The sequence below is a fragment of the Trichogramma pretiosum genome, unplaced genomic scaffold, assembly GCF_000599845.2.
Source record: "Trichogramma pretiosum strain Unisexual culture from Peru unplaced genomic scaffold, Tpre_2.0 scaffold12, whole genome shotgun sequence".
Classification (NCBI taxonomy): Eukaryota; Metazoa; Arthropoda; class Insecta; order Hymenoptera; family Trichogrammatidae; genus Trichogramma; species Trichogramma pretiosum.
Genome location: NW_019641690.1, coordinates 844,146 through 861,335, shown reverse-complemented (window position 1 = coordinate 861,335; position 17,190 = coordinate 844,146). Strand labels below are relative to the sequence as shown.

Genomic DNA, 17,190 nt, shown 5'->3' with positions numbered 1-17,190 from the left:
AGGACTAAGAAATGTTTCTCATTAATTTCAAATACATTATTAACATATATTTGAAAAATACGGTTTTTATAAAATTAAATTGCATTAAATGTTCAACTTACCGACATCAATCAAATTGTTTTGAAAAAATCCACAAAACAATAACGTAGAATTCTCAGGCTATGGAAAATTCAAGAATCGATGTCTGGGTGTTAAACTATGTTCACATAAACAATTTCTTGGACAAATTCGAAATCCAATATATTTTATTTATGAAAAAAACGTATAAATATTTGTTAATAAAATTTTATAGTATTAATTGAAGAACTATAGAATTTTATACCTACTGCGATGTGTCACACTTTTTTGTGTAGATAATTTGAAAATAATTGCACAAAAATGTATCGAAGAAATAAAATGCATGGGACTTTTGGATTAAAACAATCTAAGGAAGATGGGTACTTGATTAAGGAACAGTTTAGAATGCAACTATACAACTTAAAGAATTTTGGTAATAATTATTTTCAAAAATAATTTGAAATTGTATCAACTTTATTCAAGAACTTTTTTATTGTACGTGAGTTTTGATGTTAGACAGAAAAAATAAAGGGAAAAATGTGTGTATCATATGTCTGTGGTCGAATGAGGTGAAAATAATTTGAGATGATGGTGATAGCCAAACAATTTCAGTACCTCGCGCACACATCTCTAAAAACAAAGGATACGGTCGCAATTAAAATTAAAGTTTATAAAAAGTCTGAGCATCAACATTTCTTTTTCACTGAATTACTCTGACTGGTTAGTTGAACAGTTTTAACTTTCCAAAGACATCCTAAACACTATTATCAATGAAAACTGTTCTTAGCTGTTCTGAGTACATTAAATTATTAATTGAAAAAATATAAAAGTACTGTTAACGGCTATTAACTTTTATTAAGTATGATTGTATATAATTATAAAAGATAATGCACAAATATGAAGAATACTTTAGAGTTTGGCAATTTTAATAAATTGAAAAATGTATAAATAATATATACAAACTCAGTTTGTTACAATTCAATTTCGATCATAGACAGCCTTAAAAAATACTTTTTACTTCCATACCTAGGTGAGATGATTTCGGTTTTAAGTGATGTTGGTGCCTAGACTAAAATGTATTAATACTTATAGTGGAATGAAATATTAATACAACACAAAATTTAGATTGAGCATCGAGTGTCTAAAATAAGGAAACTGTAATTATAATATATATAACTGTAATTGATAGAATATATTATAATGCATTTACCATGTCGCGAGCCGGCGAGCGACCAGTAACCTACTATTTCATGTTCATTATCAATGAATAGAGAATTAACAAAGAAAATTGATCAATTTATTCTAAAATAAAAAATAAAGAAAATATAAAAAAACGTAATTACTTGCGAATAAAATAAAATGTTAATAAAGAATTTAATACAAATAACATAACGGCATTATGCCAACTTTTTAAAAGAACCTCTTCTCATTCTCTACCCTAGTAGTTGCGAAAAATTAGTTCGTAGATACATGTGTAGATGTCATTTGTTTGGATGTTAATTTTGAAACTTGAATTTTTTATGAATTTTGAAATCTATTTTAAAGTAAATATTAAGCTACCAGCAAAAGTAGTTTCAAAATGAGTGTTTTATATGTATCAGAATTTAATATAGTAAAGTACTCTCAACACATTTCGTATAATCCTTAGAGGGCTAGAATATGTTTATAGGAGTAAACCAGCTGACTTTAAAATATTCACTATTAATTTGATTTTAAGTCGTGGATCTTAAAACATGTATCCATATAATCAATGAACTGCAGAAAACTCCGAAAAATTAAATCAAAGAATTCAAGAATCAAAGCGCACCATACTACGATTTTTCTTTCAAGAAATCTTCGATCAATTAATCTGTAGTTAGTAAATAAATTTTAATTTAATGCATGAATTATGTTATAAAGTTATGTGTGTTAAATTATAAATGTTCCTATTTCCTTGTTGTTATTATTTCTGAACTTTTCAATTGAAATTTTTACAATGGATTTTTTGTACTCCAATAGTACTTTACGATACAAGTGCCCTAAGTAACACTTGTTGGTACGGCGTAGTTTAGGGCCCGAGCGCAGCGAGTCCTAATAGCTGGGCCAAAAAGTGTCCCCATGACACGAGCATCGTACTACATTTTATAGCACTGTGCTATAAGTGCCCTTTTTCGAGTCATGAGTCGCACATTCTGGTACCGCGAAGTGAGGTTAGCGCACGAACGCCGCGACGCCGTAACGTGCGACTTATGTCACAGGAAAGCATGCCATAAATGTCAACTTAGGCCTCACAGTGGTATAATAATTATATTCATTATGCTATTGTCTATGCTTTTCATTCACGATTCATCTTTGAAATGCCATGAGATTTGATTTATTACGTAACGGGGGTGGGAGGTTATGTACATAAATTTTACATACCAGTGGTCCGAAAGTAGCATTTTTCTGCCGCTGTGCTAAACGGAATATTGCTATTTTCGGGCCACAGGGTATGTAAAATAGCATACTGGCCTAGGGCAGTAATATACTCTTTATCACTACGTATGGAAAGAGCTACTTTCACGCCCGACTGACCATCGCAACGTCGACTTTCCGCGCGCTATAATAAAAAATGCAGTACGCAACTTAAGTGGTTGTTAATCTTGTGAATAATTTACACAATGATAATTAATCAATACCTTCCATTTTTGTCAAATATCCCGCCTCCGTTAAATAATGTTCTATTTTGGTACGATGTTCATCATAAATAGATAAATCTTTAACTTGAAATTCTAAAATAACCATATGGTTGATAGTTTAAATATTTCCAAGACTGGACTTTTTTGTTTCACTCAATAAAATATAGTAGACTACAATAATTACAGAAAATTATTTTTAATACGGTAACTTTTCACCTGTAATAAATACATTCAACATTATTAATATAAAATGATGATCTTACTTAAGAATTATTTAATTTTTCTCATTGTAGTTATTTACGATACAAGAGCCATAAAGAACACTATACGACACGGTATAGTTTAAAACCCAAGCGCAGCGAAGGTCCTGATAGCTAAGCTAAAAAGTGGGTCCTATTATGATTCGAGTATCGTAAGAGATTTTTATAAATGTGTGCTAAGTTTACATTTTTGTTCCTTTTTCTAAGATATAAAAAGTTACGTATCGTTCAAAATGCTTGTTTAACATCAGCGTTATTAGCATTAAAGGATTAATCGAAAATAATGTTACGTGTATAAAGTAAACTAAGAAATAAATATCAATAAAACAATTTTTTTTTCATCTCACAACGTCAATAACTTTAATATTGTGACTGGCAACTACGAATTTAAAACTTCAACCCACAATTAACTTAAAATGTTTTCATGTAACTAACTAATCCTCTTGCAAAAATGAAATAACGTCATATAGAACGATTTTTATCAAAAAATTTTAAAAAAACTATCTGATAATATTTATCTAATAAAAACATGATTTTATAATTATAAGAATAGATAATTGTAGTTACCATGAATGAATATTACTAGTCATTAAATGTTCATTAATAAGCACGTTAAGGTGCTTTTTTCAACAAAACTTGTAATAGCATTTGAAATTATTCTACAACCTATTCTTTTGTTTAAAAAAACGTAGCTCAATGTATCAAAAACATATAAAAATTATTAAAAAAAAAAGCAGAAAAAATAAAGTATATTTCGAAATTACTATTATTACAAAATCTGATTTTTATAAACACGTGTACCCTGATTTTGTTTTAGTAATTTTCTTTTGTTAGATTTTATACGCTTACATAACTGATCAATGAAAAATGAGAATGAATTGAAAGTAAATTCGACATAACACACGTCCTACTTTTTGGAAGAGTGAGATGCACGACTATTCAAGTGAAGATGATACATATGATAACGCAAAAAAAGATGAAGAAACAAATTCAGATAAAAATCGCGCTCAACTGTATAAATAGTTTCAAATACTACCAGTTTTAATATTCTTGAGTCATCCATTTTCAATATTTTGTTTATATTTAGGTATGTAACGATGATTTTATGACATACAGTACAAAGATCTAAGAGTTTTACATTATCAATCTTTGATTAGAATTTTATCAAATTTATAATGACAAATAATGCGCATATAATACTCTCTTCAGCTTACCCATATAAATTTGTGTACATATAGTCTGCTCGTGTTTTTGTGACACAAGGTCAACTTCTTCGACTTAACTCCCTTATAATTCGCGTGCATTTATACATCGTCGTGTAGCTTCGATTTAAGTAAGTAAAAATATATCAAAAAGTAAATTTTAACTTATGGAAGTTTATTTATCATTATTGATTCAAATTAAATTAATTACTGCCCTTTTGTTATAATCTATCGATTTTTATAGAGAAAAATCATTAGCATTCATACGACAGAATAGATGAAAATTTTTTTTAGCATTTATTTAAAAATATTACCTAACATTTCGAAAGTTTGATTTTGTGGACTATTAAATCATGAACGAGATTTTACATTTAAATTTGATGCAAGAAAACTAATGAATATCCAAAAGAAGTTTCATTTGTTGAACAATAAATAATTCAAACGATTACTCCTTGCTGATTTTTGACGGTAGCCCAACAAATGGAAGGTCTTATCCTGACCGATTATCATATTATAATTTCGTGAAACTTTCGGACGCGTAAGACAGTACATTATAAAAATTTTGTACAAAAAATGTCAGACAATAGATTTCACCAAAATTTGAAAAAGAAATAAATTTTGAATAATGCGCGAGAATAACGAGCTAAAGAAGCGACCACGTTCTTACACTTTCATTGATTAGTAGCTAAAATAGAGTATATATTTATCAGAAGGCTGCTATTGATTGCAGTATTAAGACATATTTTTCTAAACGTGTAAAAGATGTACTTGGGTAAGCATTATGTTTTTATAATTGAGAGGGTCTCTCAAATTTCAAATAATCCGAAGTCGAAGCCGGCGTGTGATACAGTGACAAAAAAGCGCAGTTTTGATAGTACATATGTTTCGGCTGGCAGGATGACGCGATGCGCTATTCAGCAAAGTCGACATGCGGCATTTAGCATGTATGTGTACGCGCGTGTGCGTGGCTCGCCAAGGATGTATGTATGCGCGAGTAAAAGTAGCCGAGCGTCTTCGAGGTTTCGAGAGAGTGCCTCCGGCGCGGAGTGCGCCACGGCAGTGCACCGACCTCGCTCCTCCTCCTACCGACAAAGAACCGCGCGCAGAGAGCAGCTCGCCTGCCTGGCTATCCGGCAGCAACAACGGCAGCTCAAGTGGCGGCAGGACCGGACTCTCGGCTATTGCTGATGTTGCTTCCCACCTTCCTGAGAAAAAGGTACACAGAAAGAGAGACGGAGAGAGAGAGACAAGATGAAAACGGGTTCCCTCGATTCGTAGCCGATTTCCAGGGCCGCACTCGGCATCTCCCTGCTCAAATACCGACGCTACTGCTCGGCTTTCACTCGTTCTTTCGATCTTGCTCTTCTCATCTTTCACTAATAAACCGTGTAAAATTAATTGAGAGCCATGGACTTTCGTTCTAGGTTTGCTGGTCAATACCAAGACCGCTACTTCATAGTAGCAATTCATAGAATTTTTAATTAGCTCAGGCTTCGGTAGCCGCAATGGACCATCTTGCGCAACAATAGTTTGCGTGAAATGTTCAAGATCGATGAAACGTACGAATCGAGCTTGTACCAAGCGGTCGATTTGAATTTTCCGAAATTGGCCCAGAGAAAGACAGGCAGCAAGAGACGAAAAGCCGCGTGAGAAAGGATCGGGAATCGAATGTCAGCTGCGAGTCTCGGGGTCCGGCTGGAGTCGCCGACATACCTGAGCGGAGTAGCGCGTTTTACCCGTCTGTATGCCCTAGTGTTTAAGCTCCGTCTCTCTCGCTCATTGTATACCTGGCGAAATCAAGAAGCGGGAGTAGCGAAGAGAAAGAAGGAGAGGAAGAAACGCTGCCGCCGCCACGCAGCATCCAGCAGCAAGCTGTATATGCGCTACTACCTGCTCGCAGCTCGACGCTATATAGCTGCTCCGCCGCGAGCACACACACAAGCGCGCACACGGACACACCAACACAGGCATAGAGACAGAAGCAGGCGCGCGCGAACCCCGACACACGGACGTGGAGGAACGCGCGCTCGCACGTATAATTTCTGCCTGGAGAACCCGTGAGCCGCGCACACGATATGCGTGTCGGAACGTGGGTGTGTGTGCGTGAGTCGAGCCCGAAAAGTGGGAGCGAGAGAGCCTACCTGACGCTGCTGACGCTACGGCAAAACATACAGTGAGCCGCGTATCTCTCTCGGGACGCCATATACCTGAATTATCGATGTGACCGTTTGCAGTAGCATTCGCAGTCGCTTCCATCATTATAATATCTCTTTTATTGCCAGCTCCGTGCCTACATCCTCTCGTTGCTACCAATTCGTGACTTGTCAAAACAAATCGCGTTCAAATGCAGCGAGCTGACTCGCCGACCGAAAGAGTACGCTCTAAAACGTAATTATTATGCAGTGGTGACTCCACAGGTGCGCACAAGTGAGAGTGTGTGTTGGAACTTTGTGCCTAGTGCCAGTTACGGTAGCGTTTCAGTGTCTTTGTTATCAGTATCAATATTGAGTCAACGAGGCTCCAAGATATATGTGAAAAAAAGAGAAAAAGAAAAAGAAATCGAGCATCAGCGACGCGTACATCGACTCGGCGTCGTCGCAAATACGTTGAAAATCGGCGCGAATAAAACCCAAACGTGGGCTGGAATCGACGATCGTCGACTCGAGCTGCCAAGCACCGCTGAAATGTTGATATCGTTAACCAGTCCAAGGCTATAAGGCTTCACAGCCGACCGAATCGGCGCCAATTAGCTCGGAATCCAGGCCCAAAAAGTGGCTACCAGGTAAGTGTGTATAGATACATATATAGTTGCGCGCGCTGCATGTATGTATAGTGTATACGCGTTTATCGGAGAAAAGAATTCGTACGGAGGCCACAGCGCCACACTCGAGACTGCGCGCAGATAATTCCGATTCCAATATGGCGGCTCGGGACTAGTCATCGCACAGCTCGAGATCCACGGAAGCCATATTGGCAGGTGTGCATGTCGAGTAGATAATAATCCTCGCTATCGTTAGCCTTTGCAGGTTTGTTGACAAATCCTTATCGGAACTATTTGTAGTTTGATCTACGCGCTTTCACGTTTGTCCATATCTGTATTTTTTTTAAGACTGCGTCACGCTAAATCTCCTTCTTTCTTTTTTTTACATGTTTCGATACAGGAATTTTCATACCCACGAGTTTATTGATATTCGTTGCTATTTCGTAATCTGTGAAGCCGGAAACGTATGATTCTTTAATTATTACATCTTTACGAACATAAAACTAGATTTTTTCAAATTCGATGCATGTTTTTTAAAAACTAACCGTGAGTAGAAATGTTACCTTTATTGTGATTTAATGTATTTACGAAGCATTTTTGTTCCACAATAAATTTTTATGCTACGAAGCTTATTATTTATTAAGTTTTATAAAAAGAACGGCTCTTTAAATTAAAAAAAAACAGTAAACTTATTCTAAAACTTAGGCATTTGAATCGATCGTCGATAACAAATAAATCTACTTTTATTTTACTGTAATATGGATTTTAAAATTGATTACAGATATTATCATGCCGACTGACCTTGTAGTATCTTCAGCTAGCGAAGAACGGACTCTTAGCCAATCATCTCGTCCTTCGACATCGGGTTCAAGCAGCACTCGAGATGGGGAACGATCCTCATCGAGGGGTAGTTACGATGGCTCACTAGGCTCGTATCATCACGGACATGGCTACGTCGCAGGGCTTGGCCATCCCCATCATCACCGAGAGTCTTCGGCCTTTGTACCTGTAGTGCCTTCAAGGCTTCATTTAACAGCCTATCCTAACGAAATACATTCACATTTACCCTCGGCTACGTCAAATTCGTCGAATAACGCGACATCTTCGTCCAACAGCAATCAGGAGCGCGAATCAAGCATGGAAAATACGAACGCTCGGAAAAGCTCGTCCAGCTACGAAATAATGGCGATGATGGCTGATAAGAGAAAAGAGCTGGCCGCTAGAACACTGCTCTTACCACCTTCGTCCTTGCTTGAACCACCTCCAGGTTATCCTGTATTTCCAGGACCCTTTCCCGGAGGATCGGCACTTTACCCCCCGGGGGGACAGTTGGCTCATCAACACTTGGACCGAAGATTGCTCAGAGCACCGGGTAGAGCATCCCGGCCTAAAAAACAATTCATATGTAAATTTTGTAACCGACAGTTTACGAAAAGTTACAACCTGTTGATACACGAGAGGACACATACTGATGAGAGGCCATATTCCTGCGACATTTGTGGCAAAGCTTTTCGTCGACAGGATCATCTTCGAGATCATCGGTATGAAACAGTTGCATTATAATCATTTGTAGATTAACTTCAAGTTACTATTTCACAAAAACTTTATTTTGATTTTTTAATTACTTAGGTACATTCACAGTAAAGAGAAACCATTCAAGTGTAACGAATGTGGTAAAGGATTTTGCCAAAGTCGCACCTTGGCTGTACATAAAATTTTGCACATGGAGGAATCACCTCACAAATGTCCAGTTTGCTCTCGAAGCTTTAATCAACGCAGTAATCTCAAAACGCATCTACTAACACATACTGATCACAAGCCCTATGAGTGCAACTCGTGCGGTAAAGTTTTCCGTAGAAATTGTGATCTTCGTAGACATGCCTTGACTCATGCAGTGGGAGATGTACCCCCGGAAGCATTAGAAGATCTACGTGACGATGATAGTCCCGAAGAAGACAGTGGTCCAGAACCGGGTCCATCTTCCGCAAGCTCTCACTCGACGACAATGTCAAAGCCACCGAGCGGATCAGCATCTGCGACTGAATCTGCGAGTTCAAGTTCCAAAACGTCGCAATCCAATATTTTTTCATCACCTCGACCACAATTGCAAATTCGTCGAGACTTGCTGCTGGCAAAGCCGAATAAAATTACGAGCAGTGGTAATCTGGCTTCGCAGAGTTCGGGTGGGCCAATGCCCCCACCTATACCTTTAATGCTCATGTCCTACAACAGAAGAAGAATCGGTTCTCCCGGGCCATCGCGTGCCCTCATAGAAATGCAGGAACGCGAACGAGAAAGGGAGAGAGAGCAACGAGAGGCGGAGAGCGAGCGAGAACGTGACTTGGAGCTTGAACGGAAGAGAGAACGGGAGCGCGAACGTGACCAAGAGCGAGAACGAGAAAAAGCACTGACTCCACAACCAGCGACAAGACAACCACCTACTAGGCAAGGCTTCACTATTGCAGATATAATGCGCCGGTAGACTATAATTAAGTTTATTCTTACGTCAATGTTTCATATTTTCACGTTTTTTTCTAAATCGAATCTTATGTTAATGCTTTCGTGGATTTGAAAATTCATAATTTTGTAAATAATTTTGTTAATCAAAAAACATTTGATGTGATTAGAAAGAATTCAAGGGCGAACTTAACTGCGATCGTTGATGTGCATTTTACTTAAAAGTCGATATTTTATTTTTTTTTATCCTATACTCGTTGTCATTGTAAAAAAATATTTAAACAACTTTGGTTTTATAATATGTTCAAAAATATCTGATTCCAAAATTGTAAAAAATTATATCGGGGTGAGATTATTGTTCTCATTCATCTATTTCAGTAACAGATTTATTTTAATATTCTAAACTTTTAACTGTTCTAAGCAGAACGTGATAAATCAGCGCAATAACAAGAACTCTAGCATATTAAGTATTTTTTAAAAATATTTTTATAAAATTGTAAACATAATATTAAGTTATATTAACTATTGTTTAATTTGGCAATACAATACGAAGATAATTATCATACATGAAATGTATTTTAAATATAAACTAATAATTTAATATGCTTGTTCTTAAGTGATTTGTAAGTTAATTGTGAATTATTACTTTCACTGCAATGATTCAAAAAATCAAGATTGAATGTGTTGAATTTTTTATAAGCAAAATGTAAATAAACGTAGAAGTACGAGAGTGAAAAATTATAGATAAATTAAAGTTAATAACATCACAGTGCCAAATAGATTATTCAAGTATATAAAGCTTCTAAAGTAACTTGAATTTTAAAACGAAACTGTTAAAGTAATGGCAATTGCCCTATTTTCCAGTACTTTTAAAATAGAGTAGTCAAGAACATACAACATTGAAACATCGATGTTGAAAAAATAGGAAAGTTCCATGTTGAAATAGCTATTTTAAACTTTGTCATTTCAATACATTCGAACAAATTTATTATACTTCTACAAATATTTTTTTCATGTACAAGTGAATCAGACTCATTCCATTATCAGCCCATGACTCTTTTGATAAAAAATTGCATTATGCAAAAAATATACATTCGTGTAAGATTGTATAGATGCTCGATTAGGCATTAATAACTATATGTTCATGTTTGCTTAAAAATGAGTGTAGAATGAAAATGAGAAAAATAACTTTGAAATATGTTACTGCGAATGTGCTCTCTTTCTTAAGCTCTCTTTACTTTATTTGCTTGGTCAAAACTTAAAATTTTCATTTATTTATTTCAAGTAATACATTTTAATTATCAGTGTTTGTATTTTTGAAAAATTGAGCAATATTTTTATATTGGCAGTGACTTGAAGACGTGTGCCTTTTGACGATATTTACAGTTCTACGATTGCAAAAAATTATATTTTGTGATACAAAGTTGTAACTAATAAAATTATACGTGTATTATCGTTAAAATCATAATTATAAACTCTAAATCTAGGGCTTCCAATTATATATTTGTAAAATTAAAATTTTAAGAATTGTATATTAAATATTTAAGCAGTTGAATTACAGTAGAAGCTTTAAACATAATATGATTCCTTTAATTGTAATGAATAGTTATTTATAAGATAATATCAACTGATGTATAATAGTTATCTGTAGGATGTGAAAAAGACTCGTATTATTCTTATACATATTATTAAAATATAAAAATCAGAATTAAAATAAGCGTACGAGCTTATAAATCAAAATTATTATTCAGTATCAATCATAGGAAATAATTAATAATGTACAATGGAATGACTGTCATATGGTTTATGATATGTAGTACCTCAAAATACAATTATTGCAAATAAAGTTGTATTCATACTGTAAATAACAGCTTTTGAATTTCTTTTAACAATTTCACGAACAATATCTATAATTTAATGTATAATTCTTCCTCCAATCAATTTTTTTTTTTTGAAAAAGTTTGAAGACTTGTAAAAAATTTTTAATTTAACTTGTTCATAACTGTCATTTTTCTATAAAAACGTTTAAGGAATTGATTGGTGTAAGTAAAAAAGTGAGTAGGTATCTACATTTTGAAATTACTGTTGTTCGTGCATTGGTTCCCTCATATTCACTTTTATATAAAATCTTAAATAAGGTTCGAGTTTAAATTTTTTTCAAAATCTACAAGATTTTAGAAAATCATTATCTAGTCTATAAAAAATGTTAAGTAATTTTTATTGTATAAAATTTTTCTGACAGACGATACAATTTGAATTATTAAAGAACGTATGGCATTGGTTATATAACAATAAACAATTAAATGAATAAATCATTTTTAATATGAATCTTGAGTTCTAATGCAAATTTAATATAAATTAATTTTTGAATTTAGCATTTCCAAATGTATTGGAAAAAAGCGTTCTAAATCGTATGTGATCTCTTTATAAAACTGATTAACCTAATTTTCGGTAAGTTATAAATCAACATTTTAATGAGTGTCGATAAAAGAGATACCTTTCTTTATTAGTTACCATATTTGGGCATAGAAACTAAAGTATCAGTTGATGTTTTAGTTGTACGGTATCGACCTCTATTCCAATTGAACAAAACGACAGCAGGTTATGATATTCATTACACAAGCGGTAAATATATGCTATCGTTCTATGACACATTCGCGAATCTTATAGTGTATACCATTTTTTAGTATCATTCGTTGGCAAATGGCCATATTAAAATACTTTTCGACTAGTTTTCAAAGCATACTTTATTTCCACGTCAAAGTTTTAAAATATGTTTTGTCAACAAATATCAATATAAATAAATTTAATGTAATTGAAAAGTAAAAACTAAATAAATATCGAGGATATAAATAAACTTGAAACTCAACTTTTTTATTTTAAGCTTGATATTAATACAGTATAGAATTGAAATTTTCTGCTATTCAATAGGAGGTATTCAATAGGATCAATTTCTAAAAAAATGATCAAAAACATCCTTTTTCTATTCGAAGGAATTTAGAGTAAAAATGGTTGCATTAATTAAATAAAGTAAATCTGACGAAAGATTTGGAGAGAACGATATTCATCGGATATGGTGTTAGCACGTTCATCTTACAATGGATTCGTAAAAAAAATAAGGTATCAAATAAGAAGTCAAAACTACAGTTCCTTAGTTAAAAACGTACTTTCGATGAGATGCATTTTGTTTAGCTATTCCAATATGTTGCCATAAAAAATATGATGTGCAAGCAGTGCATAAAAGCATAAGGCTTTTAATTTTAAGAATACGCTAAAAAAGGATTTTACTTTACACAAAAGTAAAAATTTTCGAAATTAAACATACTGCCTTTTTTATGAGTTTCGAAAATAAAATAAATGTACTTCTACTATCAGGACGTATATGCGATGCGCAAGTACATACGGGAACTGATAAGTTCTACCAATGTATTATACACACAAATGTCTAAGAGGCGGCTTTCTGTGAAAACTTCGGTGTAACTTAAAAGCCAAGACAAACATGGGCGTGTTCAGACTCTTCTTCGAGTTTATGCATATGCTCTGTCTCTATCTTCCTTATACAGATATAGAAATACGGTCATCATATCCGTATACTCCACAGTGAATATGAATGTAACTTGCATATATGATAAGCGGAGAAGTTCGTCAAAGGTGAATGAGTAAAAGCAACGTAAGAATAGGTATTGAAACACTTTTTTACCAATGAAAAATATTAGATCAACACATACTTTGTCATTAAACTGCATAATCTTGTATGAAAATAGATTAGATGTATAGCACAACAAATTATACTGGCAGAATATTCTTTTACCCTTAAACGAAATTAGATAATATCATTTGTGACAAGAACTTATCTACATGCGTATTACTCAAAACTATTCACATAAATGTGTGTATCGTCGCCCAAGAGTAGAAAAGATATTTCTTTAAGCTCATTGGAGCAAAAACGTGCCTAAGCTCTTTGTTCATTTTTGCTTTTGAATTTAAAGAGATACCTTTCTGCTCCAGGGCGATGATATTAAAAGTTAGTTATACGCACATTGTTTTTATGCATGAAAAAATTAAATTATAATGAAGCTTGTAAGGACTTGAAAGTACGAATTATATTGCCGAACTTATAATAAAACAAATGTATCCAAAAAAATGTTATATTAAAGTAAAATTTTGTTTACTTACTGTCTATTATTTTGAACATTCAAAACTTGCACCACACAGATACGAATCGTTCACTACACACTGCATACCTAAAAAAATAAAACATAATGGTTAAGCAATAGCGAAGCCACAAAAAAATTACGTCTCTGGCACTTTAGCCTAAGTACTTATTTATATTTAACATGTTCATTTAGGGCCTTCAACGCCTATTATACATATCATTTGTATCATGGATCAATTAGTAGCATGAGAACACATGAGGTAAAAGGGTAAATTGTACGCTCAGATAATTTTTCTATATAGGTATGTGATCAAAAAACATAATACTATTGAAAAATAGTAAAACAGAATTATAAAGAAAGGAAGGAATGACCGACCAGATTGAAAACCAAGCGACGAAGACGAAGTCAGAGCAACTCAATTATATTTTTCTCAGTTCCTCTGATGCATTTTTCTGATCTTATCATTAAAAAAAGACTTGTTACTTCTTAATCTGTTCTGCACCAGTACACATACAATACAAATGCGGGTAATTTTTGAGCAAATCTTTCACTGTTATTTTTTTCAGATTTACAATAAATTTTAACAAGAACCAGTTGTTTTGTTATTTTTATGCATATACACCTGCCGCGTTAACCCAGTTTATTAAAAAAAATTAAAAATTCAATTGTCATTTAAGTAAATCTATTCTTTCACATTAATTGAAAAACTGTTCCAAACTGACGATAAACACCAAAGATATACTAAGCCCTAAATAAATCATATGTAATAAGGCGAGCTTAATTCTCGACTTTTTAAATAAAATTTTTACTTTCAATAATTTCACCGGATATAAAAGTGAATAAGTGCATATGTGCATGAGAATTGTAGATACTCAATTCTTTTTGAGTCGCAGTCGCACGTATTTGCGAATATATAGAAACGTAGAACACTTTTGTCTCTTTGCAGTTGTGCGTGTCGCAATATTGCACTGACTTACTACGATGCCGCCACCAACATTGTACAGCGTACAGATAGCACCGCACCGCCGCATGCAAATGTTGCTTGCCTCGTCTGTTTGCTAGATTTATGATCCATTACATTGGATGTGATTTGTGCCTTAACAATTTCTACTTCACTAAAAAATGACACACACACGAGTGGTAAATTTTTACAAATAACTACTCTTAAGTTATACAGTTCTCTTAAAACTAGACATGTATGTATTAACTATATTGATGCCTTGATAAACATCGTGTAGATCGATTAATCTATTATTCTACATTGATTTTAATATAGTAGTTGAAATAAACATTCATGAAATATCATAGGGAAAATGTTTGATGATTATATAAGACAAATCAAAAGAAAAGGTACACTTAGCAAAAAATTATATATGAATGAGCGAGGTGCTCGAAGTAGTGCGGCGTGAGAAAGAGAAAGAGATAAAAGCGAAGATGAGAAAGGGTTAAAGGGCGCGTTCTCGCAATATTCACACTCAATGCTGAACACGCTCGTTCTGTACCGCAGACACGAGACAAGGAAGAAAAAGAATGGCAATGTCATATTTGACCATACCTTAGCGTTTAAGCTTCTCTTTCTCTATATGTTATACACATACGGAACATGCTTGCTTATGTCTCCACCCTCTCCCTCCCCCCCTTCATCCTCCTCCTGTCCCTTTTCTCCGTTTTATCCTCTCTTTCTCACTCATGCCTCCGTAAATGATATCTTACGAATGATTTTTTCATACGAAAGGACCATTAGGATCACACGCTTGGGCGCGGGCTCTGTACGTATGTATGCGTTCGCGTTCTTTGGGTGCGTCCGCATATCTCTATGTACGACTCGCTCTCGCGATTTCTCGCCAGTGAACTCTTCGACCAGTGAATTTCTCTCTCTTTCTCTCTCTCGGAGTCTGTGTTGTAGCTGTGAGCTTTGATGTGAGCCGCCGTTGCGGGGGACAGATATTATCATCGCTCCAAAAGAGACCCACCTCCGACCATCTATTCCCTCGCTCGCTCGGCACAAGTCTTGTCCCCTTCCTGTGAGTTTCTTACTGCATGCGTACATATATATACCTGGCAGCATATGCATCAGCCCTTGTCGCCCATATGCCCACTCCCACCTGGTGTATATGATAGCTGTTGTCGAGTGTGGACCATTGTTTGACAACAACCAATATGATGACTTGCCTCATGTCATAACAAAGGGAAACAGATGACGCACACATTATCTGGATGTGCCAATGGCAAATCGCTTTAAAAACTTTTTTATAGAATCACCACGATCAAAGATCTAGTTTTTTTGATATCCAAGCATTGATGGTATTTTATAGCTCAAGTAGATGAGTTTTCTTATTTTTGTCTTCGAAATAATAGTTTTTTTTCATTTATAGAATATATTTATAGAAAATAGATAATTTGAATGAATTAGTTATTACGTTTTTGGAAGAAGATGGTTTAATTCCGTCTCGCGATTCTGCGCCTCCTACGTGTTGCGATTTTCCGATGCGCGTTAAAGAATTCGCAGAAAAAACTGCAGTGGGTTCGGCGTTGCTCACGCTCAAAAAAGAAGGGAACGAAATCGTGCCGCAAAATTGTAAATCCAGCTTCGGGGACATTTTTTGATGGTACAGCTTGCCGGATAGAAATACGCGATGTACTGGCTATTGTAATATGTTTCGTTATTCAAATACCTGTAACCACTACACATAGACATCTGCAATCTTGGCGTAATTATCGTAATTGTAATGAACTCAACTGCAACACTGTAGTTGATTATTAAAGTTATTGTCGAGAGATTGTAGAAGTAGCAGCTTCGCATAGCGATTTAGTATTTGGTGGTCGTAATAAAACTGTACAAATAGACGAAACATTTTTTACTAAAGGAAATACCATCGATACCGCATAACAGAGCAGATAACTATAAAAGTTCTTGGATTATACTGCAAAGAAGACAAGGTTGGGCTAAATAAATAAATTAAATAATTAATTAAATCAATTATTTCCTTACAGGTTGGGCTATTTTTTCGAAGTAAACGCGAAAAGTAAGAACGAACTGTGACCATACATCAAGAAATATGTTCATCATAACACGTCGAGAATATGTACCGATAGCGCGAAGCAGTACGAAGAAATACAAAAAATGTTTTCTTCCGATACGGTGCACCAGCGAACAAATCATAGTATCGGCGAATATGTCGATAAAACGAATCCGCAAAACACCATAAATGATTTAGAAAACCAAAATAAATTGTTAAAAAAATCGATAGCGTGCCGTAGATCATCTCAATTGCTTCATCAATACATGACCTTATACATTTATCGTATTATGAAATTTCTCGACGACATAAAGACAGTATACCCGCACATAGTCGACGCAGAAGTGAAAGAAGGCCTGACGATTAAAGAAATCGACCCCCCTACATTTTTCCCGTCGGAAAAAAAAGGTTCTCCTTCCTCCTCCAAAAAAGCAGCGGCTGAAATTAGATTCTGATGTTGAAGATATTTTGAAGAAGAATGGAAATGAATAATGATTTGGATCCGGATATCGACGAAAATGATTTTGGAAAATTAAATTTCTTTTTTCAATAACTGAGTATTTTTTAAAAATTTGTATTACCTAACTCCTTCTATTTTCATACCAAAGCGAAACATTTA

At 34.5% G+C, this 17,190-nt stretch overlaps 1 protein-coding gene across 2 annotated transcripts; it reads left to right on the top strand.

Annotated features, from left to right (window-relative positions):
• The first annotated feature begins 6,343 nt into the window (after positions 1–6,343).
• LOC106649848 (protein bowel-like) lies at positions 6,344–10,806 on the top strand. 2 transcript variants are annotated; one of them, XM_014367514.2, is made up of 3 exons: positions 6,344–6,958; positions 7,719–8,478; positions 8,567–10,806. In XM_014367514.2, the coding sequence occupies exons 2-3, from the start codon at positions 7,727–7,729 to the stop codon at positions 9,417–9,419; spliced, it is 1,605 nt and encodes a 534-aa protein (XP_014223000.1). In that variant the 5' UTR covers positions 6,344–6,958; positions 7,719–7,726; the 3' UTR covers positions 9,420–10,806. The 2 variants fall into 2 exon arrangements, with proteins under 2 accessions (XP_014223000.1, XP_014223001.1); XM_014367515.2 differs by lacking the exon at positions 6,344–6,958 and adding an exon at positions 7,117–7,202.
• Positions 10,807–17,190: the final 6,384 nt, after the last annotated feature.